The following is a 26,889-nucleotide window of genomic DNA, read 5'->3' as shown; positions in this document are numbered from 1 at the left end:
TAAGACCCCAACTAGAGTATGGTTCCAGTGTATGGGACCCTCACCAGGATTACGGCCCCGAGCTGACTTTAAATTCTGAAGCATTCAATATATTATACTATCTAAGGAATGCATATTTAAGTTTTAAAAATTATTTCGTCAAGAGATACAAACCAAGTGTGCTATTTACAACAATTGATCACTTAGGATTTTATAAAGCAAAACTGCTATTTTCCAAGAATATCAACAAGAGTAAAATGGACAATTTAACTCTTTTATCTATTATATGACTTACAATTTTAACAAAATTTCGAATATCTTATTTTAAATGTCGGAACCATAATCAATATTTTAATGTGTCTTTCCAATTTTAATAACATCTATTTTGTATTTCTGATATATTAATGTTAATTTATTATTAGCTGATGATGTCCCTTAGGGGACAAAACATGTACTAAATGTAATAAATTATATATTGTATTGAATAGGCAGACCACTTAGTTATATTTAAGTTTATCTTGAATATTCACTAATTGATTATAGTCAATACGGGATTAGTATTACTTGAAGTGAAGCTGTTAAAGCTTATCACTTGTAACGTTCCAAGATGCTCGAGCTCTTACCCACACTAGACACTACAGGTCCAGGATTATACGGGAAGCTACGTAGAAATCCTAACAATTTCAACAGGGACACTGGCTATCAGTTAAGTAATACCTAGTTGCCAGCCGTTAAGGATTTACGTAGGTAGTTCCCTTCCCTGTCCCTTTACTATTGTTGTTTCGTCTCGGTGTTTTCCAAATTCATACATTCCTCATCGCCAGATTTTTCATTCCAGGCTTGTGTCAATGTCACATGTCAATGTTACATACACATGTTATGTGACCCTCTTTGATTCTGATGGTTCTGTCAGCTTTCGCTTCGAACGCTAGTGCTGTGCCACTTCCAGGAAGCTATCTGCTGATGAATGAACGTGCCATTTCCACTTCTATTATAACGTCTAAATTTCAAAGTCATTGTTTAAGAAGCCTTTCTCGTGGGCAGTTGAGATTTTCTTCCTAAGACGCAGAGCACAGGTCTCTGCGAAGCGTAAAGAATTTCATCTTCCTTTCTTAACACGGCATAAGCCCAAAAGCCTATACAACATCGTGCCTATTATTACAGGCCATGAAAGCATCAATGGCATGATTATATTTGAATAATTGCTCTGTAGATGATAGGTCTATATTTTGCTAACATAAGGAATAGAAGAAAAGTATGCTCACAGAAGCTTTGCAATCTAAGTGCTGTGGTTAACAGCTAACATCCTTGTGGAAGGATGCTTACAAAAAACAAGGAACCTCCTGAGATGCCGTAACATTGATCATTTCCACAAACAATGCAAACATTAGGCAAATCCACTAACCCATTTATGGCCAAGGTGTTCCAAGTCGTCCATTGTTAATAACCCAGCCCTTTTAAGTTACTTCTGAAGAAGCTGAGTCAACAATGAAGAATATTTTACAGCTATTCTGTTAGAATGTGTTGTATAGGCAAGGTAAACAGGTGTGAATTCAGTCAATACTTCAGAAAAGCGTACAATACGTGAATATTGCACGCATCATTCTAGAAGGTCATCAGCCTCATCTGGGTTAAACAACTTGTGAGACTTGTGTACATTTAAGAAAACAACTTATCACACTGTTTACCCAGTTGAATTTTGAAAAATGCATGAACACATGTTTGTGTATTTTTAGTGGTGATTTTATATGCCAAATTTTACCTCTCCAACATAAACAGATCTTGATGTATGAATATTCTATAAAAGGGGGATTAACCCCCTTTTTGTTCCGTTAAGTTCCAAACATTCAAAGTCATTTCTTTATCTCTTACATAGAGCATAAGATAAGTAAACTATCCAAATTTCACATATCCTGGTACAGTGATTTTTGCTGGGTGTTGATGAGTGTGAGAATGAGTGAATGAGTCAGTGAAGAGCCTTTTATGTATACAGATTGTTTGTGGATTAACCTTACCTTTTTGAAATGTAATAATTTTATTTAGGTTTTGTTTCTCCTGTAAACTTTACTAATTTTGAGCTGTCTGCTGGTTCTTGCACCAGGCGGTTGATCTGAATGTCTGATTTGAAGTAAAAGAATTCATCCTTTTTTATATCGAGGAGCCCAAATAGTGAAAATGTCAACCTAAATACTAGATGGCATCTGTCGTGCCGCAAACACATCAACATAGTTAGAATAATGCATATACTGAAATAAAAATTACTGGTCGATTTAACTGTTTAACTTTGGTAAGTTCAATCAGAACATTGAATGATGCTGCATAGTTTGGTGCATAATTGTGTTTCCCTCCCTTTAAAAGTATTTAGAGAGGTTGATTATTTCATTTTCTCCCAAAAACAACCACTGCTGTCTTAAAATGTGGAATGACATGTGATTTTTAGTCAAGTGCATTGTTTACTTTGAGTCCTTAATGGTTATGAATTTCATGTTTTTGGTCCGTATTGAACTGAGAATAATATATAAGTAATAATAATAACAATGTAAACGTTTCCACCTTTTCAATACTGAAATATATTCACAAAATTATAAATTACACGGTACTAGTTTCGACCCATCTAGGGGTCATCATCAGCCGTATTGGAGCAAAGATCACTTTTGGCGAAATCCTAAGAAAATGTTATTTTAAAGAATAACAAGTGAAATGAGATGTTGTTATGGTAATAGTTAATAATACAAGGAATATACATACTAAGAGGTTTTTAACAAAGAATAAAGTATAAATGGGGTGTTGTAAAAATTATAATCATGAAAATCAGTAAGTTCTTGTATTGAAATGACATATATAAAATTATATATGGCTTAGGAAGAGGGCTTAAGGTGGGGCTGAAGGGTGCGGGAGAAAGTGTAATTGTCTTGGAAAAGTACCTTTGATTAAATTTAAGATTGAGTTTAGGTTGGCTGCATTATTGTTTCTGAGGAAAGTGATAAATAGATCGAAGAGTATGTTGGGTTTCTCTGAGATTTCATTGAGATTGTGACTGGCATTAAAGTATTGGTCTAGGTGTATGTAGTAATTTTCCATTATGTTGAGTAAAGGGCCCTTGTTTGCTAATACGAGGATGTCCATGTCTTGTTCAATATTGGTGAAATTATGGTTATAATCTTGCATGTGTTGGCCGATGGCTGAAAACCTGTTGTATTTTATTGCGTTAGTGTGCTCGTGGTATCTGATAATGAAGTTTCTCCCGGTTTGCCCGATGTAGGTTTTTTTACAGTTGGTACATTTAAGTTTATGACTGCAGAACTAAAGAGGAGAGCTGCATATAAATAATTTTAGCCAGGCTGAGTGGCTCAGACGTTTGAGGCACTGGCCTTCTGGCCCCATCTTGGCAGGTTCGATCCTGGCTCAGTCCAGTGATATTTCAAGGTGCTCAAATACGACAGCCTCATGTCGGTAGATTTACTAGCACGTAAAAGAACTCCTGCGGGACAAAATTCCGGCACCTCGGCATCTCCTAAAACTGTAAAAGAGTAGTTGGTGGGACATAAAACCAATAACATTATTATTATTATTATTATTATTATTATTATTATTATTATTATTATTATTATGAAATAATTTTAAGACCTCAGAGAAATATGAAAATGTTCAACAAGACTGTAACCCTGTCCATTTTGATGTAGAATGTCCGGCTCCGTGGCTAAATGGCTAGCGTGCTGGCCTTTGGTCACAGGGGTCCCGGATTCGATTCTCGGCAGGGTCAGGAATTTTAACCATCATTGGTTAATTTCCCTGTGAGCAAAGGCCAGCACGCTAACCATTTAGCCATGGAGCCGGACACCCCGGAGGGAGACGTAGAACAAGGTGAATTGATTCAATAAAGAGGAGTGCAATAGAAGCCTGGATTGGAATAAAATCATGGAAGAGGAATGGTGGAAGGAGAGAGGAAGGAGAAGTGACATAAATGCCCCGACCCAGCAGAAGTTGGATAAGGACAAAGGAGGAGGATTATGAAGTAAAATCTTTGGAAGTATCTGTTTGTGTTTGTATGAGCTAATGTTGTGAACCACCAAATACGTTTATTTATGTATTTACACTGTCGTATAGAACATTTCTCTAGGAATATATATTCATTAGGAGTAAACAATTAATGATATCTATAAGGAAATCCTACTAGGCGTATCACCAAAAATTAAAAATTTCTCCTGTGTGAAGTTGGCACAGGTCACTAGGTTTTTCATATATCTTTACATTTAGTAGCTTCATCTGTCATCAGATTGACAAACCGTTAGTGTATTTTTGTCAACAGGCTTGCCCTTAGGTTTGGTACAAATTGATGCTGGTAGAGGCAGTGGATGGATTCTTTTTCAGCAATGTTGAGATTGTCTAGCTTTCTACTTATATATGCCATTAGCCAAGTTTTGTTATTGTGATTTACAGTAAATTATCATTTAATGATATATTAGGCTATGTATAACTTTCTGCATCAAATATCTTAATTACTGTCGTTACAGACTTGGTACAGTGGTCTCCTTCAATTACTGGAGAGCTTATTTGTTCTATATTGGGGTTACCTGTGGTCCTTGTTGGACTCGCTATCCTTTATAAATCTCATTTCCATGAAAAGGATCTTGGGAAGACTGCCCCTATATGCACCAGACGCCTGTCAACTGGTCTTGCTTAAAGGTATGTTATTTATGAACTCACTATTGATATGTCATTATGTTTCTTAGTACAAGTTTTATTTTACAACCGTTAGGTTCTTTAGTCTGCTGAAACTAATTTATAAACTACATGAAAAAGAAAACATGGTATGGTAACAGAATTATACCTGCATAAGAAACAACTTAATTAAAATAGAATGACATGTTTAGTTCTTGAAAAAACATCATCAGATTCTGTGAAATCACACTCGAAATATTTAGAAATGTATAAACATTTATCTTAAAATACTTAAAAAAAAACTTGAAATTTGGAACTTGGCTCAATGAAGTTCTCTCTTCTCTCCAATTTGGAATAGAATGCTAGTTGTTGCAAAAATGTTGCTCTGTTGTAGGCGTGAGTCCAGCTGACTAGTCAGTCCGTTGACCTTCCACCATGCCACGCCCCTCCGCTCTCCTGGCTCGGTCAATGGCATGCTGTATTTTATTTTTAGCACTCCCTTTATTATTATTATTATTATTATTATTATTATTATTATTAGTCTATTATTATTATCATCATCATCATCATCCTCACATTAAAATTGTTTTGTAAACTGTGCAGGGGTTCTTAAAAAAATTCTAACGGGTTGCCTATTATACCGATAATTTTCGGTTATGTCAATTTCACGTACGTCAACTCTTTTGGAATTGTACTTGCAATATTATTATTATCTTTTTTAATAATCTGCTGTGGAAATTTAGTTTTGCTTGGCCTATATATGTGGTATTGAAGTTTGGTATTTGATATTCGAGTTCATTCAAAAAGCTTCTTCTTCTTTTCTTCATGGGGCCGCTAAATATTAGTTCCTAATTAGTGTTAACCTCTAAGATATTTTGCTACCATGTTTTTTTCCTTCATTCCCACCTAGATATACCCGCTCCATTCATAAAGTTGCAGGTTGTTCTTATTGGGTGTTCTTGGATTTTTGCTCTCTCTTCACCTGGTAGTCCTAGAGTGGAGATCTGATTCTACCCAGAGCCACACATTTGAAAAGTATGTGTTCAGCTGATTCCTCTGCTTCATTGCATTTCCTGCATATATTGTCTCTTATTATTCCAATTCTATGTAGGTGCTTTTTCAGATGGCAGTGTCGTGTCAACAGTCCTAATACCCATCTTATATTTTCTCTGCTGAGTTTCAACAGTTCTTGAGTATGCTTCTTGTTTGGTCCTTTTATCAGTTCCTTTGCAAGCCTGCATCCTGGAGTTTTTTCCAGTTCTCCATTTGTTTCTTTTGTACCCATTTTCCTATGTAGTGTTGGGCTTGTCCATAGGAAATCCCGCATACAGGTTCTGGGCCTACAGAATGTGTTTCTGCCCCTTTCCTGGCCAGTTTATCTGCCTTTTCATTTCCTTCTTTTCCTGCATGCCCTGGTACCCATATTATTTTGACAATGTTGTACTTTGAGAGCTTCAGGAGAAGTGAATGGCAATACCAGACAATTCTGGATATTATCTGGTCTGCTTCTAGTACCTTAATGGCCGCTTGGCTGACCGTAAAAATAAAAATGTTCTTATTCTTAAAATTCATTTTCATATTTTTTCAAGACATGTTGTGATAGCTATCACTTCTGCTTCGAAGACTGTAGTGTTTTTGCCCATGCTCATCTGGATTGATCTTTCAGGTCTTCCCCCATTGATCCCTCCTTCTGTGCCATCCCCACTCTTTGAGCCATCAGTCCACTACACTATATCTTCTTTTTCAGTATTCCATTTGTTGATATCCCAGTCTTCTTTTTTTATTACCTGGGTCTCAAACGGTTTTTCAAAGTTGTACTTCGGTATCATATGATTAGAAGGCATGTGTAGTACTTCCTCTGTTATTACTCTGTTAATTTTACAGTGTCCTAGATTGGGTCTTTGTGCATTCCAGCACTCTGACTGTGCAAATGTATATGAACTCATTCTAGCCTGTCCTTTTATGAAATTGCATAGTGATGGAAGGTCTAGAAAAGTATTCAAGGCTTCTGTCAGCGTAGTTCTCATAGCCCCAGTTATGGCTATGCATGCCATTCTCTGTAGGCTATCCAATCTACTACTGACTTTACCTTGGCTTACTTTCTGCCACCAGATGATTGCAGCATAGGCCATCAACGGTCTAATGATCATTGTATATAGGCCTATCCATATTACCATTGATGGTCTTAGGCCCCATGTCTTCCCGACGGCTCTTTTACATGCATACAGCAAGTTCTTGGCCCGGGATGTTCCTTTTTGTGTGGATTCCAGTGACTGTTCTTCCATATATATATATATCTTGCCCAAAGAGCTTCAGTGATCTCTTTCCCTCTAATTTCCTCCTTCTTGTAAAAGGGACCAGAGTTATCTTGTTCGGGTTGACTGATAGTTGTTCTTCCCAATACCAGTTCTCCACAAGGTTAAGTGATCTTTGCATGAGGTCCTGGATAACACTCATCACGTTACCTCGTACCACAATCACTAGGTCATCTGCGTATCCTTGTGTATTAAAACCCTGCGTATCCTTGTGTATTAAAACCTTGTTCCTTTAGCATAGCTATGATTTTGTTCACCACGAGGTTCCACACCAGAGGAGAACTCCTCCCTGAGCACAGCCTCGGTTGGCCCTAACCATCAGCATTTCTTCAAATAGGGTTGCTTTTATCTTCCTTCTGTCTAACATGCATTTAAACCATTTGACAACGGATTTACTCACCTTGCTCTTTTCCAAGGCTTTGATCATAGAGTCATAGGTTGTATTGCTGAAGGCACCTTCTATATCTAGAAATGCCGCCAGTGCAATTTCTTTATATTCTAGGCTTTCCTCTAGTTTAACTGGTGGAGTGCTACTTCAGTGGATCTGCCAGGTCTATATGCAAACTGATTTTCATGTAACATTGAGTTCAGTTGCATCGTTCTTCTGATATATTTATCCAGAATTTTCTCCATTGCTTTCAGCATGAAGGAGGTTAAACCGAATGGTCTGTATACTTTGGCTTGGGCATAATTTGCCTTCCAGGCTTAGGTATGAATACTGCTTTAGCTTTGGACCATGATTTTGGCACGTACCTTAAAGCTAGACTAGCTCTGGAAAGGTCCGTCAGGGCATTGATGAGTATCTCCCGTCCTTCGTGTAGGAGTATCAGAAGTATCTCATCTGACCCTGGAGCCTTTATAGGATGAAATGTGTCGATTGCCCATTTCACATCGTTATGTTTTATTATTCTGTTAGCACAGTTCCAGTCTGCTCTTCGAGCTCCGGTCTCTGTTCCAACAGTTTCTTCTTCTGTCATCTCCTTAGCCTCAGTAAAGTGACACGCCATTAGTATCTCCAGCATGTCCCTCCCCGCCTGAGTAAATGACCCATCTGATTTCTCCAGTGTCCCCACTTGATTTATATGGGTTGCTTTCAGAACCTTCTGGAGCCTTGCTGTCTCAGTGTGTGATTCCACTTTCTCACAGAACAGTCTCCCAGATTTTTTTTTTTTGCTTTGCTTTCCATATCTCTAGGTTATACTCAGTGAGTTTCCTATGATATATGTCCCACATACCATTTGTAGATGCTATTCTGTACAACATCCTAACCTCTTTTTTCATTTTGGCTAGTTTGTTGTTCCACCACCTTACTTTTTTTGGTGTTTTTCTTTTCTTTGAGAGGACAGTTTTCATGGAATGAGTCTATAATGGCCTCTTCTAATCCACTGCCTCATCCAGTTCTTTCTGTCCTCTCACGTTAGTTGGAATTTTTTGTACAGCCTTCCCTAGAACTTCTCTGTATCTGTCCCAGTTAGTTCATTTAGGGTCTCTGTACATCTCAATCCCACATAGTCTCGCATCTATTGCAGATTGGATGTGCTGGTGGTCCGCCAATGATGAATCCTCCAGCACCTTCCAGTCTTTAATAAAGTTTGCAATATGCGTAGTGCTTAGTGTAATGTCTATTACCTCTGTACGATTTTTATTTATGAATGTAGACTTGATTCCTAGGTTTAGTATCGTTAATTCAGTTCCAATAATAAACTCTAGTAAAGACTCGCCTCTTGCATTGCAGTTTGTGTTGCCCCATGCCGTGTGGTGTGAATTTGCATCTGCTCCATGGACTAGGTGTACACATTTCCTCTTTGCGTTGCAAATTAGGTCCTCAACTTCTTCTGAGGGGAGCAGATTAGTTGATTCATATGAGAGGTATGCAGAGCCTATGGTTAATTCTCTGGGTCCCTCCCAATTTCCAAGTTTAATCTTGGCCACGGTTAAGTCCCGTGAACAGTGTTCCTGCAACATAAGACATTTTAATTTCCTGTTCACAAGAAGACATGTTTTGGGTATTTCCGATGTTGTATCATACATCACCTTACCTTCAGATTCCATCAGTCCTGCTACTCTGCCCTTGACTACCCATGGCTCTTGAATAAGGACCACGTCAATAGCCCCATACTTGAACTTTGCAAAATTGGCCACAGCTGCTTTTTTTTATGCTGAAGATTGGCCCGAAGGACCTTCAGCTCCATCTTTATCAACATTGGGTTTCGTTTTTCCCCTGATGACTTGAAACTTGGTCTGCCCAAGTCCGACCTTAGCCTTAAGGCTTCTCTTTTTGAGCTCTTCGAAGTCTCTTTCACCAAGGGCTAAAACGACTGTCCTTCCTGTCTTATGGATTGAAGTGGCATTCAGCACTCTCCACTCTTGTGTTAGAAGTTTGGCATCATGCTGATTGATTCTGACAGCAGTCTGCTCTACTGGAGCTTCTGTTGCCATTTCTTGTTTTGAGTTGGCAACAGCCTGTCCAGTTGGGACTTCTGTCTCAGTTTTTTCATCTTGGGCTTGCTCCCGGATCTGCTCTACTAGAGCTTCCTTGGCTTCCCTTGATGTCAAAATTTTTGAAATTGGTTCTTTATAAAGCATCCATATTTCAATCAATCATAGGGTTTTTGCCCCTCTTAGGGTCCTGAGCATTGTTCTTACCATCCGTTGTGAGGCATACAGCAAGACATTGTCCTCCCGCAACTCAGGCTCTCCGTAGCAGAGTCCACGCCCCTCAGTCGTCCATCCAGCGGTCCTCCCCTGGCCCGAACCTAGTCAGGTTTGTTCCCCCTTCAATAGGCCTACTCACGTGGTCTCACTTGGCATTATCATGACTGAGTTCACAGCCATCAGCCATGACCTCTCCCCCCTCCCCCCCCTCTTCAGTAGGCCTACTCACGTGGTCTCCACTTGGCATTATCGTGACTGAGTTTACAGCCATGACTTTCCCCCTAGGTTGGGATCATCCCTTTCCCAACCCGTACCTCGTCCAGGCTACATAGAGCAAAGTGATATGTTGGTTCCAGCACCCCGCAGTGAGTCTTCAACTCAATCACCATCCCCACTTCACCTGAACCACCGTATCACCCATGTGGAGGAACCATGGATGCCTCTCTAGCATGTGTGGGCGAGGCCTCCACTTCCAAGCCTTGACTTGGGCTAGTAACAATGTTCAAAAAGCTACCATTTTCATCATCATCATCATCATTATTATTATTATTATTATTATTATTATTATTATTATTATTATTATTATTATTATTATTATTATTATATTGAATTATTTAAATGATGACCAATTAAATTAAATTACATTGGTATGTTATTAATAATAATATGTATGTATGTATGTATGTATGTATGTATGTATGTATGTATGTATGTTGGATATTCAACCTGAAGACTGGTTTGATTCTTCACAGCTCTGCCAACAGCTGTCATAGATAACCTAGACATCACTGAAGAGCCATACTAGAGAAATGAGGAGTGAGGTAGTTTCCCATTGCTTTCTTCACCGGGCCAAAAGTTGCTATTACTTATCAGTCTGCCAAGTCCTCTGAATTGTATGCACCAACTGACACTATGAGTGATATTTTCACACCATTTATAACAGGGACTGCCTGCGTAAGGAATGGTAATACTAGCATCGCTCATACCTCGGTCACTTTCATTTCATCAAAGACAAGGATGAGACTGAGACAGGCCAATGAAAGTAAAAAAATTATTCTAGCCCACACCAGGAGACATAGTACACTGTAAACACTACATCTTGCCAGCAAAATAATAATAATAATAATAATAATAATAATAATAGTAATAATAATAATAATAATAATTGTTACGGGGGTACCCGTGGAGCAGAAAGAGGTGAAAGAAGGTGCTGGGGTGAATGGGTCTAACTACATTATCAAAGTTAATTTAAAACTTTAATAAAGGTTATATATATATATATATATTTTTTTTTAGAATTTCAAAAATCAATAAATAACAATATAACAGGTACAATTAGCAATTTGGAACGAGTCAAGGAAAATACAATATAGTGAATTCCACAAGTCTTGGGCTTCAAGCCCCTCGTTTTACATTTCCTGAGCTCTCAGCTCAAATTTACAAAGAACACAAATTCATTCAAGGGCAGAAATCCCCCTAATTCATGGAGCACTTGCTCCCAAAATACGACATCTAGCATTCAGGAGGCATTCATTAATCTTTGAAAAAGAGCTAACAGGTTCTTTGGTTTACAAGCCTACTCAAGGCAACATCAACTTACAAATTCTGGCCTCTGAAGGCACAACTTACAATAAGAAAATGATTGTATGTTTGTTGGGTATTCAGCCCGAAGGCTGGTTGGATCCTCAACAGGTTCACCATTAGCTGTCATAGATGGCCTAGGCGTCACTGAAGAGACGTACTAGGGAAATGAGGAGTGAGGTAGTTTCCCGGTGCTTTCCTCACCGAGCCATTAGTTGCTATTGCACATCAGTCTGCCAAGCCCACTGAAATGCCTGTACCAACCGACCCTATGAGCGACATTTTCACACCATTCATAGCAGGGACTGGCTGCATAAGGAATGGCATTACTAGCATCACTCATACCTCAGCCACTTTCATATTGTCAAAGCCAAGGAAGAGACTGAGACAGGTCAATGAAAGTAACAGTTTTATTCTAGCCCATACCAGAAGACACAGTGCACTGTAAACACTACCGGTACATCTTGCCAGCAAAATACGGGGGTATTTAATACCCAACCTACTGGGTCTTCATGTAAAAGGAAAAAACGGTAAGTAAATGGCCCGAACACAAAATGAATGGAGGCGAATGCTTATACTCCTAGATATGAGCACTTAAAAACTAAAGGGCACTAGGCCGGTGTAACAGGGGCTATTCCCAAACTACTGAGGTTGCACGCATGGAAATAACTTTAACACATTGCAGAGACAAAAGCTTGGCACCTCAAACCAAGATGAAGGGGAGCTCGAGAGGGTCTATCACTCTCTATCCCCGATTTACAGTTAAAGATTTTATGAATTAATTACATAAGCCGGCAGAAAGTTACATTTTTAGAAAAGGTTACATAGTTAATGATTCAGACCTTTCCCTCGGGTTAAACTGCAGAGCTAGCAAGAAATAAAGATGTTATGTAGCCATTACCTTGTAGAAGTTCTAGCTGCAGACGAAGAGGCCTTCGCCTCCTGTTTGACACACACACTCAGTTAGATGACGATCAGTTGGCCAAGAGACGAGAAAATCCGCAGTTTATAAACCTTTGGGGAAAAGTTCGAGATCATTCATGAATAATCAAGACACACCCACAGATTTTTATTGGTAGATTTCAAAAGTAACACTCAGAAACGAAGAAGAAGACTGTGATTGGTAGAAAATTAATTACAGAAATTAGGGTTTGGCTGAATTCAAAACTGGAGGAAAGCAAAGATAAATATTGCCAACCCGAAAATAAATGAACATCAATTAGTAAAAAAAAAAAACCTTACGAATAAAAAAACTTTAAATCAAAATGTTCTCTCACTTCGCACCAGGGTGCATGATCATAGTTTTTAACAGTGACATCTATGGAAGAATGTCCAAACGTCTTGATGAATGGCAAACAAAAACAAGTAGAAATACAGTAAGTTCAGGAAACTTCACAATAACAAAATTATACCATTTTTTTGGTGGTGACATCTTCTGACTAAATTTATAAGTTGGTCTAGTTTCAAGTTTACTGTTTCACCAGTAGAGGAGTTCTTTAAGGTGCTAGATTTAAATGCGCGACTTTGGGGTGTACCTCCCGGTACAATAATAATAATAATAATAATAATAATAATAATAATAATAATAATAATAATAATAATAATAATAATAATAATGGTAGTGTAATTTGAATGAACTCAAGTATCAAGTAGCAAACTGCAACACTACAAAGATAGGCCAAGTAAAACTGAATTTGCACACCATCAAAGCCAATAATAAAATAATAATAATAATAGTACCGGGCGGTACACCCCTACAACGCACTTTTAAATCTTGCGCCAATAAAACCTCCTCTACAGGAGAAACTCTGAACTTAAAACTGGACCAACTTATAAATTTTCTCATATGATGTCACTACCGTATTTTTTTTTTTTTTTTTTTTGTAAAGTTTCCTGAACTATGTACATTTCTACTCATTTTGTTTTTTGTTCTGCAAGAAGTGTGGACATTCTCTCATAGATGTCTCTGCTAATAAAAACTATGATCATGCACCCTGGTGCGAAGTTAAGGAACTTTTTTGAAGAAATTTGGTATACCTAAGTTTGTTCCTTACTAAATTATGTTTGTTCATTTGTGGGTTGGCAATATTGATCTTTTCTTTCCGCCAGTTTTGAATTTAGCCAATCCCGAATTTCTGTAATTAATTTCCGACCAATCATGTATTTCTTCTTCGACTTTGAGTGTACCTTCAAGATTGACCAATAAAGTTAGAGGGTGTGGCTTGATTATTCATGAAAAGTCTCGAACTTTCCCCGAGGGTTTATAAATTGCTGATTTTCACGTCTCGTGGCCACTTGATCAACATCTAACTAAGTGTGTGAAAGTAAAGCAGGCAGCGGGAGGCGCCTCTTTCATCAGGCAGCGGGTCTTCAATAAGGTAATGGCCGTTTAAACATCTTTATTTCTTGCTAGCTCAGCAGTTTAACCCGCGGGAAAGGTCCGAAACCTTTACCATGTAACCTATCTTTATAAACATGTAATTTTCTGCCGGCTTATGTAAAAACTTAAGTAAATCTGTAACTGTAATTCGGGGATAGAGAGTGATTTACCCTCTTGAGCTCCCCTTCATTTTGGTTTGAGGTGACTACATTTTGGTAATTGACTTTCTACTCTTCCTTAATGTTTTAAATTTCTTTCTTATACGGGTCACCTCCATAGTTTAGGAATAGCCCCTGTGTCATCGGCCTAGAGCCTTTTAGGTTAAGAATGCATGTGTAGGAGTGCAGATACATGCCTCCATTCCTTTTGTATTTCGGGCCATTTACTTAACCTGTTCTTTTTCTGCTAAGGCCCAGTAGGTTGGGTACAAGATACCCCCTTGTCATGTTTGTAAGTTGTGCCTTGATGGCAGTTAATTGTAAAGTCTGGTGTGGCCTTTAATGGGCTTGAAAATCTGAGAGTGGGTCAGCTCTTTTATGTGTTGTAAAAGTGCCTCTAGGAGGCTTGACATTGTAAATTACGGAGCTGGTGCTCCATGTTTTAGAGGATTTCTGCCCTTCGAACAAATTTGTGTTTGGTAATGCTGAGCTAGGAGCTCAAACTTGTAAAACTAGGAGCTTGTAGCCCAAGGGTGTTAAAATTCTGAAATCTTGGATCCTTCCTAGTCTTGTTTCTTCACCTAGTCAAAAATTGTTAGATTTTGTTGTTATTAATTGTTGGAACTCAGAAAATATAACCTTGTTTAAGTTTTATATTAACTTTGATTTGGTAGTTAGACCCATTCAACCCGGTACCTTCTTTCACCTCTGCTGATCCACCAAACCACGGTAATAATAATAATAATAATAATAATAATAATAATAATAATAATAATAATAATAATAATAATAATAATAATAATAATTATTGCGTGATGGAAAGATGGGTGATTATGTGTGTGCGCTTCTTATGATGTATTCGTAATTAATGATATGCGTCACTAGTAGTTGAGCTAGAATATCCTCCTAGTACCCGTAGTATTGATTTACAACTTTATCAAATCATTTCGTCGACTTGTAGACATATTAATTGTAGATCAGTGTTGGATCATTCAGGATTATAGGTTATAAGTTGCTTTCAAGGAACATACGACATCAAAGACAAGATCCTTCGCCGTCGCGGCTCAGTCACGGCCCGTTAGATTCCTTTCTTGCATGATGGCGGAGGCAGAAGTTCAGAGAGATCCGGTAGAGTTCTCTCTTTCATGTCAGAATAGGAGTGCAAACGTACTTGAATGAGCCAGTTTTGGAACACAGGATATGACGCAAGTACCTAATGGGAGGAGTGAGGAAATGATAATGGATGAACAGCGTAAAGAGTTCTCAATCAATCAATCAATCAATCAATACTGACTGCATTTAGGGCAGTTGCCCAGGTGGCAGATTCCCTATCTGTTGTTTTCCAAGCCTTTTCCTAAATGAGGAACATCTTGAGATTGCTAGAGCATTGGTGAAAAGCATTCTAGCTATTCTGCTTAAGAATCTTAAGATGGAAATCCAGAATGGATTACGAAAATTGGAGGAAGCTCTCGATGCTGGAGCAGCATGCAGGACATCCTGAAAGAGAGCTGTGGAAAATCTAAACCCTAGAGATAAATGAATTGCCTACGACACCGTTAGTGGCGAACGGGGAGGAGAATGATAAGGAGAAATGGGTAAAGTTTTCCAACAAGAAAAAGTAAGAAGGAAATGAAGGAGAATAATAATAATAATAATAATAATAATAATAATAATAATAATAATAATAATAATAATAATAATAATAATAATAATGTGTGTTTTTTTTGTTTTGTTTTTTGCGAGGGAGTGTGGAAAATCTTTCATAAGATGCTTGTGAGGGTCCGCACTCAACAAGTGTGTGGAGATTCTTACCCACTAAAAACCACACTCCCTATTCCCACGACGTTTATCTCTGCCTCGGAAACAGCTCTCACATTACTTCAAGACGGATGTCGTGCTTAATGCATCTTGTGCTTCATCTTCCTTCTTCTGCTTTACTGTCTGTCGTAATTATCCAGGTCCTTCTTCTGATGCAGAATATTTTCTACGTAGACTGCCACCTTGTTCCAAGATTCTTGACTTCGTAGCATTACTGACACGATCCCTTTCGGCGTCAGTTCTCCCTGCATAACTCCTAAGCATCTTCTTTGTGGCAGCTATTAAACACACACAAAGAAAGTATGTAATACGTCATCGATATCGCCGCATTATATGCACATCGGACTAGTTGCAAGCCCTAGTCTATGAAGAAATTTTCTGAAGTATTCATGACCTGTCAGGAACTGTGTGAGATAGTAGTTCACTTCACCATGATTTCGGCCAACCCATAGGCCAAGAGAAGGTATCAGTCTTTTCGCCCGTTTCCCTCTAGAATCATCTTCTCATCTTGTTTGCCATTGTTGCATTCTGCGACTAAGAGCCAAAGCCTTTGCCCTTTTCCTTCCTAGCTCTTCCTGTGTGAGCCAAATTTCTTGTGTTTTGAAAGCCAACAAGTCAATAGAAGCTACTGCTCCTACTACTAGAATCGCAGGTTCTGATACTGTACGATATGCGCAGGTAATTCGTAAAGCTGCTCTCCGTTGTACAGCCAATATGTAAGCTTAGTATCAAGCGTTACACCAAGATATTTTGTGCTCCTAGTTGTTTCGATAGCTATCTGCCCGATCTGCATCGGTACAACAGTATTAATCCTTTTCCTTGTCAGGAGGACAATTTCCATTTTATGATCTGCAAGTTCTAACCTATGATTTATCATCCATTCTTTAACACGTCGCATCACCTGATTTAGTTTAAATTGAGCCAGCTCTAGGTTACGGGATACTATCAGAGCAGCCACATCATCAGCATAACCCACAAGTTTCACATCTTCTGACATCTCCAGCCGTAACAAACCATCATACATGATATTCCAAAGGTTTGGTCCAAGAATAGAGCCATGTGCTGCACCAGCTGTGAACTGTTTTCTTCTCCTTCCATCTTCCGTGTCATATAACAACGTACTGTCTTTCAAATAGTCTTGCAGTATGTACATGAGATATTCTGGTACCTTGAAAGTTTCTTGTTGAGCTTCCAAAATATCACTCCATCTTGCCGAGTTGAAAGCATTTTTTTTAACATCTAGAGTCACAAGAAGCGTCAGCTTTCTAGAGGAATGATTACCCATTTGAGTTCGTTCTGCTGTCTTCACCACTTCCTTCACAGCATCTAGCGTTGAGTGACCTCTGCGAAATCCATGTTGTTGGTCAGATAAGTCGCCAGCTAATTGAACTGCTGATAGTATTCTCGGCTGTAGCAGCTTCTCTAAACCTTTCCCGGCAGTGTCCAGCATACATAGAGGTCTGTAACCCCCACTTTTCTCTTTACTGATCAAAACCAGTCTAGCTATCTTCCAATGAAAGCTAAAAATTCCCGCTTTCAAACAATGATTATACATTCTCAACAGCAGTTGAGGACATAATTCAACTGCCACCTTTAGTACTTCCGCTGGAATACCATCTGGTCCAAGGGATTTCTTATTTCTAAGGGAATTAATTGCTGTTATCAATTCTTCAGTTGTAAAAGATGGTACATTATCTAGTTCTTTCTCGGCCTCATCATCAATCCTCTCTGCATGATCAGGGAATAGTGTGTGTACAATTTCTTCCATTGTGCATGGATCCATGATCAGGCTTGGGAGCATCCCGAATTTCTTCATAACGATTTTATACCCTAATCCCCGTGGATTTTCATCCACTTCCTTAGACATTTCCCACCACTTGTCAGCTTTACTCTTTTTGATTATATTTCGCAGTCTTTTCTTCATAGTCTTAGACTCTACTGAGAGAGCTTCATCATTGTGTTGTGCTCTTTGTGTCCTTCGTCTGAGTTGCAGGTATTGTTTCCTCAGCACAGCAATTTCTTCATTCCACCAATATGCTGGACGCTTGCCTCTCTGTTGTTTGATTCTGGTCATTGATGTGTCACATGCTTGCTGAAGGGGTCTCATGGTGTGTTTCCAGGCATTTATTAGTAATTATGCTTCTTTTGCCTCTGTGACATGTGTCTGTCATACAGTCCATTCCATTTTGTACTACTTCATGGAATTTTTCTGTATCCATAGTGGCTATGTTCCATCTTTCTGGCTTGCGCTTGGTAATCCTTAGATGTGGAGTCTCTTGAAGTACACGAAAAGTGATATACTGATGATCGCTTCCAGTATATTCTTCAATCACTCGCCATTCAGTTATCCTAGACGCAATGTCTTCAGAAGCAAAGGTTACATCTGGTATAGTTCCCTGACATCCTGGTTGCCGAAAGGTTGTCACATTATCAACGTTGATAACCATTAATCCCAATCTGGCGGCCATCTCCATTGTACACCGCCCTCTAGAATCTGTTTGATGCATGTTCCATTCCACTGCTTGAGCATTAAAGTCACCAGCAATATCTAGGTTAGTGTTCATCCCTTGCAGAGTATCATCAAGCCCATCTAGTTTCATCTGGAAGTCAGAAATAGCCTCATTCGGGGTAAAATAACAGCTGACAAAATTTACCTTCTCAACTTGGACCCAGACGAACCCATCCCCGCATCCTTGATTTATAACTGAATATTTTCCAAGGTCTGGTACCCAGTGGTGGCACTGTCCATATCTCGAATTTCCAATGTAGTTCTAGGCATCAAAACCTTTACTTCGCCGTCATGTCGAAGAGCACCTTTAAGTGATTTATTAAATCTTTCTCTGTTCTCCTTTTCCGTGATCTTATTAACATCAAGAAGAACCACTCCAGATATAGTTTTCCTAATCGAACTAATACCAGCGCCACTGTCTTCCAGCTTCACCTTGCTGCGGATATCCTTCACAACATCTGCAAAAATCTTGCCATTCATAGGTTTGATAAGTACGGCTTCTGGGCGGCTTCTTACAGTTGAACGTTTCTGTTGCTCGTTCTTTTCAACAGTTTCAGATACTCGTTCAGGCTGAGTACCTTCATCTTCATCTGTCTTCTTCTGCCTCTGTTCCCTCTTCTTCTTCTTGGATAATGCTATTTCCCATTGATCCTGTCCTACATTTCTGTTTGTGGTGCTCTGTTCTACCTTCTCTTGAACGGGCAAATCCTTTTGCATCAATGCTCTAGTTGCTTTCCAAGCTTTACTGTGTATAGATCCCGCATCTAGGGCTTCCTCCAATTTCTTTAAACCTTGCTGAATTTCCATCTTCATATTTTTCTGTTGAATTTCAAGAACAGGTCCCTGGCGATTTTCAGTTGTTCTTCCTCTTTTAACATATCCTCCATAATTTGTTGAGTGATATCAAGCCTCAAATTCGTTTTCGCATTTCGCTCAATACTGCTATTGCATTTATCATGCGTGCGCTCCAAGTCCGTGATATTGTGGCCATGTTCCATAGATGATGGATTCAAATCCACAGAGTCACACTGGATTCCAGCTTCCGACATCATGCCGTATAGGGAGTCCAGCTGGCCGTGACTCAAGTCACAGAGAATTATCTATTCTCTGTTATTTTCTATGATGAAACTAGGTAACCTAAAAATGCAATTTCACTAACACACAATATCAATGTCTTGAACTTTACACCCACTACCACAGTTTATACTATTAAATATTGAAAGCTCGTATATTAAATATTACTTATACTCATTTTCCATGTCAATATACGGGTGATTACCAACAAAAGCTTCGATCATTGCATGCACAACAGACTTACTGATCTTGTCACTACCAAGACGTACAATAATAATAATAGTAATAATAATAATAATTGGAGCGCTAAAAATAAAATACATTTGTTTTCAAGGATTTCGTTGTCAAGTATGCGAGTAGAGTGCGTACAAAGCAAACTCTCCCAACCTTTAATAAAACCTGTTTTTACACTGCACCTGTCTTCAAGGCCACTTTCACGTCTCATCTTTTGTAGCAGGTGTACGGTAGAAAACTGTTCAGCGCAGGTGGTAACCCTCCTGCATACACTTTCTCTTTTGTTTCTTCCCTTATGATAGTTTAGCCAAGGACCACTCACTTGAGTCTTACTAAAGCTTTCACACTGTAATATTCTTGGCGTTGTAGTGCAGTGATGGTTAGTGTGAAAAGCAAACGTAAATATTTAACCATTAAAGAGAAACTTTCCATTATAGAACGTTATGACAAATTGCCTACAATGAGTCAACGCAGTGCTGCTGTGGAGTTATGAATTTTGCAACTTTTTCTGTGCAAGCTATTGAAAAATCTAGCCAATGTTCTTAAGGCAGCAAAAGAAAACAAAAACTTACACTGTAAGCAAAATCGTGGTGGAAAAGACGGTCAAGTTGAATTGGCTCTAAAACTTTGGTTCTCAAATGTTCTTGAGAAAGATGCTCGCGTTGACAGTCCTTTGATGCGGCAAAAGGCCGAAGAACTAGCAAAAAATTGGGAAAACATAATTTCGTGGCAACGGAAGGATGGTTTCACTATTGGAAGAAACGAGAAGATACAGTGTACATACAAACGCATGGTGGGAGGTGGATAGAAGAGGAGTGACCTAAAATTGCTTCTGAATTCCCTCCCGATGATGAGACTGGACTGCATTATTGTGCCTTGCCTGAACACACTTACTTGTGTTAAGGCTGTAAAACCTCCAAGGAACGAGTAACAGTTTTATGTTGTGCGAGTATGTCTGGTGATTGGGAAAAGTAAGAACCCATGTTGCTTTAAAGGATCAAAAATTTTCCATTGGACTATCATTCCAACTCCAATGCATGGATGACTGCCCTGATTATCAAAGAATGCGTACTGAAACGGGATAATATGCTGGACCATAAAATAGTTTTGCTGGTTGACAACTATGCAGCACACATTGTGAATTGTGTACTCAAGAATATCAGTGTGGTTTCCTGACCAGCAAACACGACTTCATTAATTCAACCATGTGATCATGGAATCATTCACACCATGAAAGCGTATTATCGCCATGAAATGTGCACAAGAATCCTAGAAAACATAGAGGACTCGCATAAAACTAGTGCCAATGCCCTTGCCAAAACAACCAGCCTTCTCAGTGCCCTGCATCTTCTAGTCATATCATGGGATAATGTCTCAGCACATACAGTAAGGAACTGTTTCCAGCATGGGTGATTTTTAAGAGAGTTACCAGAAGTAGAACTTTGTCCAACAGGCTTAACGGAAGATGAATTTCAAGAATGGATGAACATTGATGAGGGCATCATTACTGATGTGAAACACGCAGAAGACGACATGTGAGACAGTTACTTTCGCAGAATTAATTATAAGGGGTGAAGAACACGGAGCAGAAGATAGCAGTGCTGATGATGACGATGTAGCCGAAACTTCCCGAACACCAACAAATGCTGAAATGTGACAGGCGCTAGATATCTTGCGACAAGGTGTTCAGCTTAGGTCAGTGGACTTCCAAAAACATTATGAATATGAAGAATTCATTAACGGACTTTTGAGAGACAAACAGAAGCAAGCAACAATTAGAGACTAATTTACATAGCTGAAAACAGTTAGCTGTATTGCAGTGCTGCTTACTGGTATCCGTTCCATTGTACTGCCTGCAGGTTATGAATAAATACAGTAGGCTACTTATCAATTTTTATTTTTCGGCTACTGTTATAAATCAGTTAATGTTATCAAATTATCTGTGTCCCAGAGTGATCATAATAAGCAGCGTCCACTGTACCTAAAAGTAAAATACAGTGTGACGTTGACCTAGCCAGGGTGGGGGCATGCAATGACAGAAGGTTAACAGACTGACTAGTAAGCTGGACTCGTGCCAACAACAGAACAACAGTTTTGCAACATCTCACATTCTGTTCTCAAGTGGAGTGAAGAGAGGACTTCATTTAGATAAGTCCCAAATTTTAAGAATTTAAACAGAAATAAACATAATGTTCATCAATCAATATTCTAAAGGCTAATGCCTTGTCGATGTAACCACTCTTTTCTTTCATTGGCTGTTCGTTTCAGTTCCATGTAATTGACACAACCTTACCTCTTCTTGATGTCGTCCAAATACTTCATCCTAGGTCTTCCTCTGCCTTTCTTTCCCAGCACTTTCCCTTCAAGTATGTTAGTGATGGAAGTATTGTGTCTGATGACATGTCCAATAAATTTTATTTTTCTGTTTTCCATTTCGTTTAAAAATCTTCTCTCTTCTTTAACTTCCCTTAAGACTTCCAGGTTGGTTTTTCTTTCCGTCCAGCTCGTTCTGGTCATTTTCCGCCATATCCACATTTCAGCAGCTTCAAGTAGATTCCTTCCTAATTTACCCAGAGTCCAACCCTCACTTCCATACTGAAGTGTACTCCATACAAATGATTTTGCAAAGGATTTTCTGACATCTATATTCATGTGTGTGCTGGTTAAAATGTTTTTCTTGCTCATGAATGCCTGTTTTGCCAATGCTATTCTTCTCTTTACTTCCAGGAAGCATCTATTATCCTCTGTTATCATACTACCAAGATAACAGAATTGTTTGACCTGATCAATTCTGTTGTCATCAATTTTGATATTGGTTTTAATTTCTTCCATATTTTTCCATACTACCATACTACCATTACTTTCATTTTCTGTTTGTTTACTTTTAATTTCCATAGTTCAAGAGTGCCTGAGAGGACTTTCAGCATTTCAATTAATACAATGTCATCTGCAAATCTGATACAATGTATCCTTTCACCATTGATTTTTATCCCCTTTGTTTTCTCCTTCATGATCTGAATAGCTTCCTCAATGAACATATTAAATAAATACGGTGATAGGGGACAACCTTGTCTAACTCCTTTCCTAATCCTGGCCTTTTCTTCTACCTGATTGATTATTATTTTTGTGCTTTTGTTCAGATACAGTTGATTAATCATTCTTCTATCCTTGCAATCCAGTCCTATTTTCCTCATAGTTCTAAACAGTAGTTCCCAGTTCACATCGTCAAAAGCTTTTTGTAAGTTAATGAAGGTAAGATAAGTCGTTCTATTCATTTCCTTCCTTCTCTCCAATAACATGCGTAAGGCCAGAATTGCTTCTCTTGTTCCTCTGCCTTCTCTAAATCCAAATTGGTCTCATCCAACATACTTATCTACTTATCCTTTTATTCTGTTTGTAACCCCCCTTTTATCAGAAGAGAGCACATAATACAAGATACATATAAAACACGTTATTATTTGATAATGTTAAAGAACAAACCTTAAAGAACATCAGCCGATGATAAACCAGGAAAACATATTACTTTTTACAAACACGTGGCTTCGCAGGATAACCAACATGACAACTAGAGAAAGGAAGTATGGAAAGCAGGCCGGGAAACCCTACAGAGGACGAGATCTTACGCGAAGTTGTAGGGAAAGAAATGTGAGAACATTAACCCTTTGTCTAATTTATTTAACATGTAGAATTGAATCAAGGTATGAAGTGCACAACGTTAGATAACATCATTAATTTTAAAAAATCACATCGAACCACGAGGTTCCTATCAGTGTTTCTTCAGGAAAGTGAATATTTACACAAAATTACAATAACATTTAAATATTAATGGTTATGAATTTCATGTTTTTGGTCCGTATTGAACTGAGAATAATATATAAGTAATAATAATAACAACGTAAACGTTTCCACCTTTTCAATACTAAAATATATTCACAAAATTATAAATTACACGGTACTAGTTTCGACCCATCTAGGGGTCATCATCAGCCGTATTGGAGCAAAGATCACTTTTGGCGAAATCCTAAGAAAATGTTATTTTAAAGAATAACAAGTGAAATGAGATGTTATTATGGTAATAGTTAATAATACAAGGAATATACATACTAAGAGGTTTTTAACAAAGAATAAAGTATAAATGGGGTGTTGTAAAATCAGTAAGTTCTTGTATTGAAATGAAATATGGCTTAGGAAGAGGGCTTAAGGTGGGGCTGAAGGGTGCGGGAGAAAGTGTAATTGTCTTGGAAAAGTACCTTTGATTGGATCAAAGGTACTTGTCTTGTAATTGTCTTGGAAAAGTACCTTTGATTGGATCAAAGGTACTTTTCCAAGACAATTACACTTTCTCCCGCACCCTTCAGCCCCACCTTAAGCCCTCTTCCTAAGCCATATTTCATTTCAATACAAGAACTTACTGATTTTACAACACCCCATTTATACTTTATTCTTTGTTAAAAACCTCTTAGTATGTATATTCCTTGTATTATTAACTATTACCATAATAACATCTCATTTCACTTGTTATTCTTTAAAATAACATTTTCTTAGGATTTCGCCAAAAGTGATCTTTGCTCCAATACGGCTGATGATGACCCCTAGATGGGTCGAAACTAGTACCGTGTAATTTATAATTTTGTGAATATATTTTAGTACTGAAAAGGTGGAAACGTTTACGTTGTTATTATTATTACTTATATATTAACATTTAAATAAGTGAGCATAATTTCGATGTTGAAATTTACAATGAAAATTTAAAGGGGACAATGACCTAATTACAAACATCATATAAGGCAAGTTGAAAAATGTTACAAGGGAAGAAAACAATAGAAATTAAATTTAGCGCAGAGGCCTGTAGAGAAGCAGTCCTCTCCTAATACACATCACTGAGGGACGCAAAGCTCAAAAGGTGTGCACTAAATTGATACGGAATTACTGGAGGCAACTCGGAAGAAAAAAATATTAAAGTTTACATATTCACAAAAGGTTAATAAAAGGAATTGCCTCCAAAATAAAGGATATGCCTAGCTGATGAACTACGGCATTACAAAATTAAAAGCGGTGAAAACAGGGTCTAAGGCAAACTCCGAACGAATGAATTTACATTTTAAGTTAACACTTGAGAACAGAAAACATGCTTACCCCAGCATGGCTGGAGCCGGTGAGCGGACCACCTTACAAGGTGCGTCCGATCGTTATGACGTACGGAAACCAAAGACGCTGAACAGAGCCTTGCTCTTGCTAAGGAGCCAAAAGGCCGGAAATAGGGAAATACTCAAACAGCCAATCAGGGAAACTACCTATGTTTCGATCCGAAGTTTCACCAATACAAATTAGTGTTATTTTCACCAATAGAATTAAAGCACCATATATGGGAATGTGGGAAATTCATTCTAGAGGTTTCGATTGCGAAACTCAGCGATTTCGTGATCGAAGCCTCCACGTGGCACTACAGGGTGATACAAAAAATGGGTTACAAACAAACATATTACTGGAGATCTCCAATATCAATGTCAATGATTAAGTAAATAATTGTCTCTTCAGTGAGTCCTAAAAATACTTAAAAATACAACTTCATCAGAAATAAAACACACAATTTTACATAATTTTTACAACAACAAAAATTTTAGTCGAATTCTTCAAAAAATGTTAGTTCCTTAGTTTCTCTTTTCAAGTCAAAAATGATTCCGCCGACTATCAACTCACCACCGGTGACACTGTTCTTAACTATGTTAAGGAGTATCTTGGAGGCATGTGTTAATATTGATAGTGTTCTGTAATTGGTGCAGTCAACTGCCCTTCCTATTTTAGGTATGGTAATGGTTCTGCATTGTGTGAAGTCTTCTGGCACGATTCCTCTTTCGTAGCATTCGTTTATTACTCTGAATAACTGGTCTTTCATGTTGATACCTAAATTTTTCAGTAATTCTGCTGGGATGTCATCTACACCGGTTGTTTTTCCTTCTTTCAGACTCTGAAGGGCATGTTCATATTCATGTCTCATGATTGGAGGACTTTGAATTTCTCTTCCACACTCATTGGTGTCTTCAATTAGCTTATTGTCATTCTTGAAGTCCTTATCATCGTACAGTTCTTCAATGTATTCTTTCCATCGAGCACATATCTTATCATTGTCTATCAGTAACATTCCTTCTTTGTTTTTTTACTACTGCAGATTTGGTTCTATTTTTGTACTGAAGGGCACTGATTTTCTAATAAACTTGATCCTGTTTTCCCTTTTTTATATCTTCTTCTATCTCTTCAGCAATGTTTTTGATCCATTTCTCATTTTCTTCTCTGCATTTGGTTGTGATCTGATTTTTAATCCTTTCATAGTCATCTACATTGTTTTCCTTCCTGAGCTTATTCCTTTCTTGAATTAGGTTTGGTATTTCTTCTGTCATCCAAGGTTTTCTGGGCTCCAATTTCCTTTTTCCTAAAAGGTCATTTGTTGCTTCAATTATTTTAATCTTGATGTTATTCCACTGCATTGGCTCATCACTTCCATTATCTACTTTATTGGTTCGTTCTTCAAAAGCCGCCTTTGTTGCTACTTCTTTCAGTCCTTCTTCACTTCTTTTTGCTAGATCTTTTGGTTCTTTTAAATGTAATGTTGTACTTGGCTAACACAAGTGTATGGTCACTATATCAGGACCTGGGTAGCTGTGGCATGATTTTATCTGATTCCTGTATCTTTGCTTCATTAGTATATAATCTAACTGAAATCGTCTTTTGTCTGGTGCCTCCCACATGTACCTTCTTCTAAGAGGAACTTCAAATAATGTGTTTGTAATAACCATATCATTTTGACTGCAGAAATCTACCAAAGTTTCACTTCTTTCATTTGTTTCCCCCAGACCGAAATTTCCTACTGTCTTATTGCCTGCATTAAAATCGCCCATTATTGCAACATTATCTTTTTCTTTAGTTAGTTTTAATAGTTTTTCAGTATCTTCATACATAGTCTCCACTTCTTCCAAGTCATGAGCTGATGTTGGGAAATATGTCTGAATTATTTCTAAGTCCTCAGGTGCACTATTAATTTTCACCATCATTAACCGGTCGCTGACATGGTAGGTACTGCAAACATTATTTGACCATTTTCCTCTTATTATAACTGCCACTCCATGCTTTCCTCTTTTCTCTCCACCACTATAAATTACTCTAAACTCATCATCTTAGAAGTCTCCATTTCCTTCCCATCTTGTCTCACACATACCTAATATATCTATCTCATTCTTACTCATCTGGTTTTTCACTTCATCCAGTTTTCCCGCTTTCAATAGTGTTCGTACATTCCATGTTCCCATCTTCATGGCGGCTTTAGAGGGATTTCGCTTGCTAATGACCTGAGAAGCCCTCTTACCTCTCCTGCCAGATCTTGGGTTCCGAAATCCATGATCAGTAATTAACGTTTCCTCATTAATATCAGCTTCCATGTTCATACATATCTAAATATTTTGAGTGTGATTTGATAGAATCTGATGATGTTCTTTCGAGAATGAAACATGTCGTTCTATTTTCATTAAG

At 38.1% G+C, this 26,889-nt stretch overlaps 1 protein-coding gene across 1 annotated transcript in view; it reads left to right on the top strand.

Moving 5' to 3' along the window:
* LOC136875356 (uncharacterized) overlaps window positions 1-26,889 on the top strand; it is a 216,632-nt gene that overhangs the window by 163,329 nt on the left and 26,414 nt on the right. Inside the window, exon 5 of the mRNA XM_067148897.2 lies at window positions 4,494-4,665. Coding sequence (XP_067004998.2) covers window positions 4,494-4,663 — 170 coding nt within the window. The 3' untranslated portion in view covers window positions 4,664-4,665. The remainder of the gene's footprint in view (window positions 1-4,493; window positions 4,666-26,889) is intronic.

The sequence above is a fragment of the Anabrus simplex genome, chromosome 6 (assembly GCF_040414725.1).
Source record: "Anabrus simplex isolate iqAnaSimp1 chromosome 6, ASM4041472v1, whole genome shotgun sequence".
NCBI lineage: Eukaryota > Metazoa > Arthropoda > Insecta > Orthoptera > Tettigoniidae > Anabrus > Anabrus simplex.
Note: the sequence above shows the minus strand (reverse complement) of the source record. Positions and strands in the feature narration are given on the sequence as shown.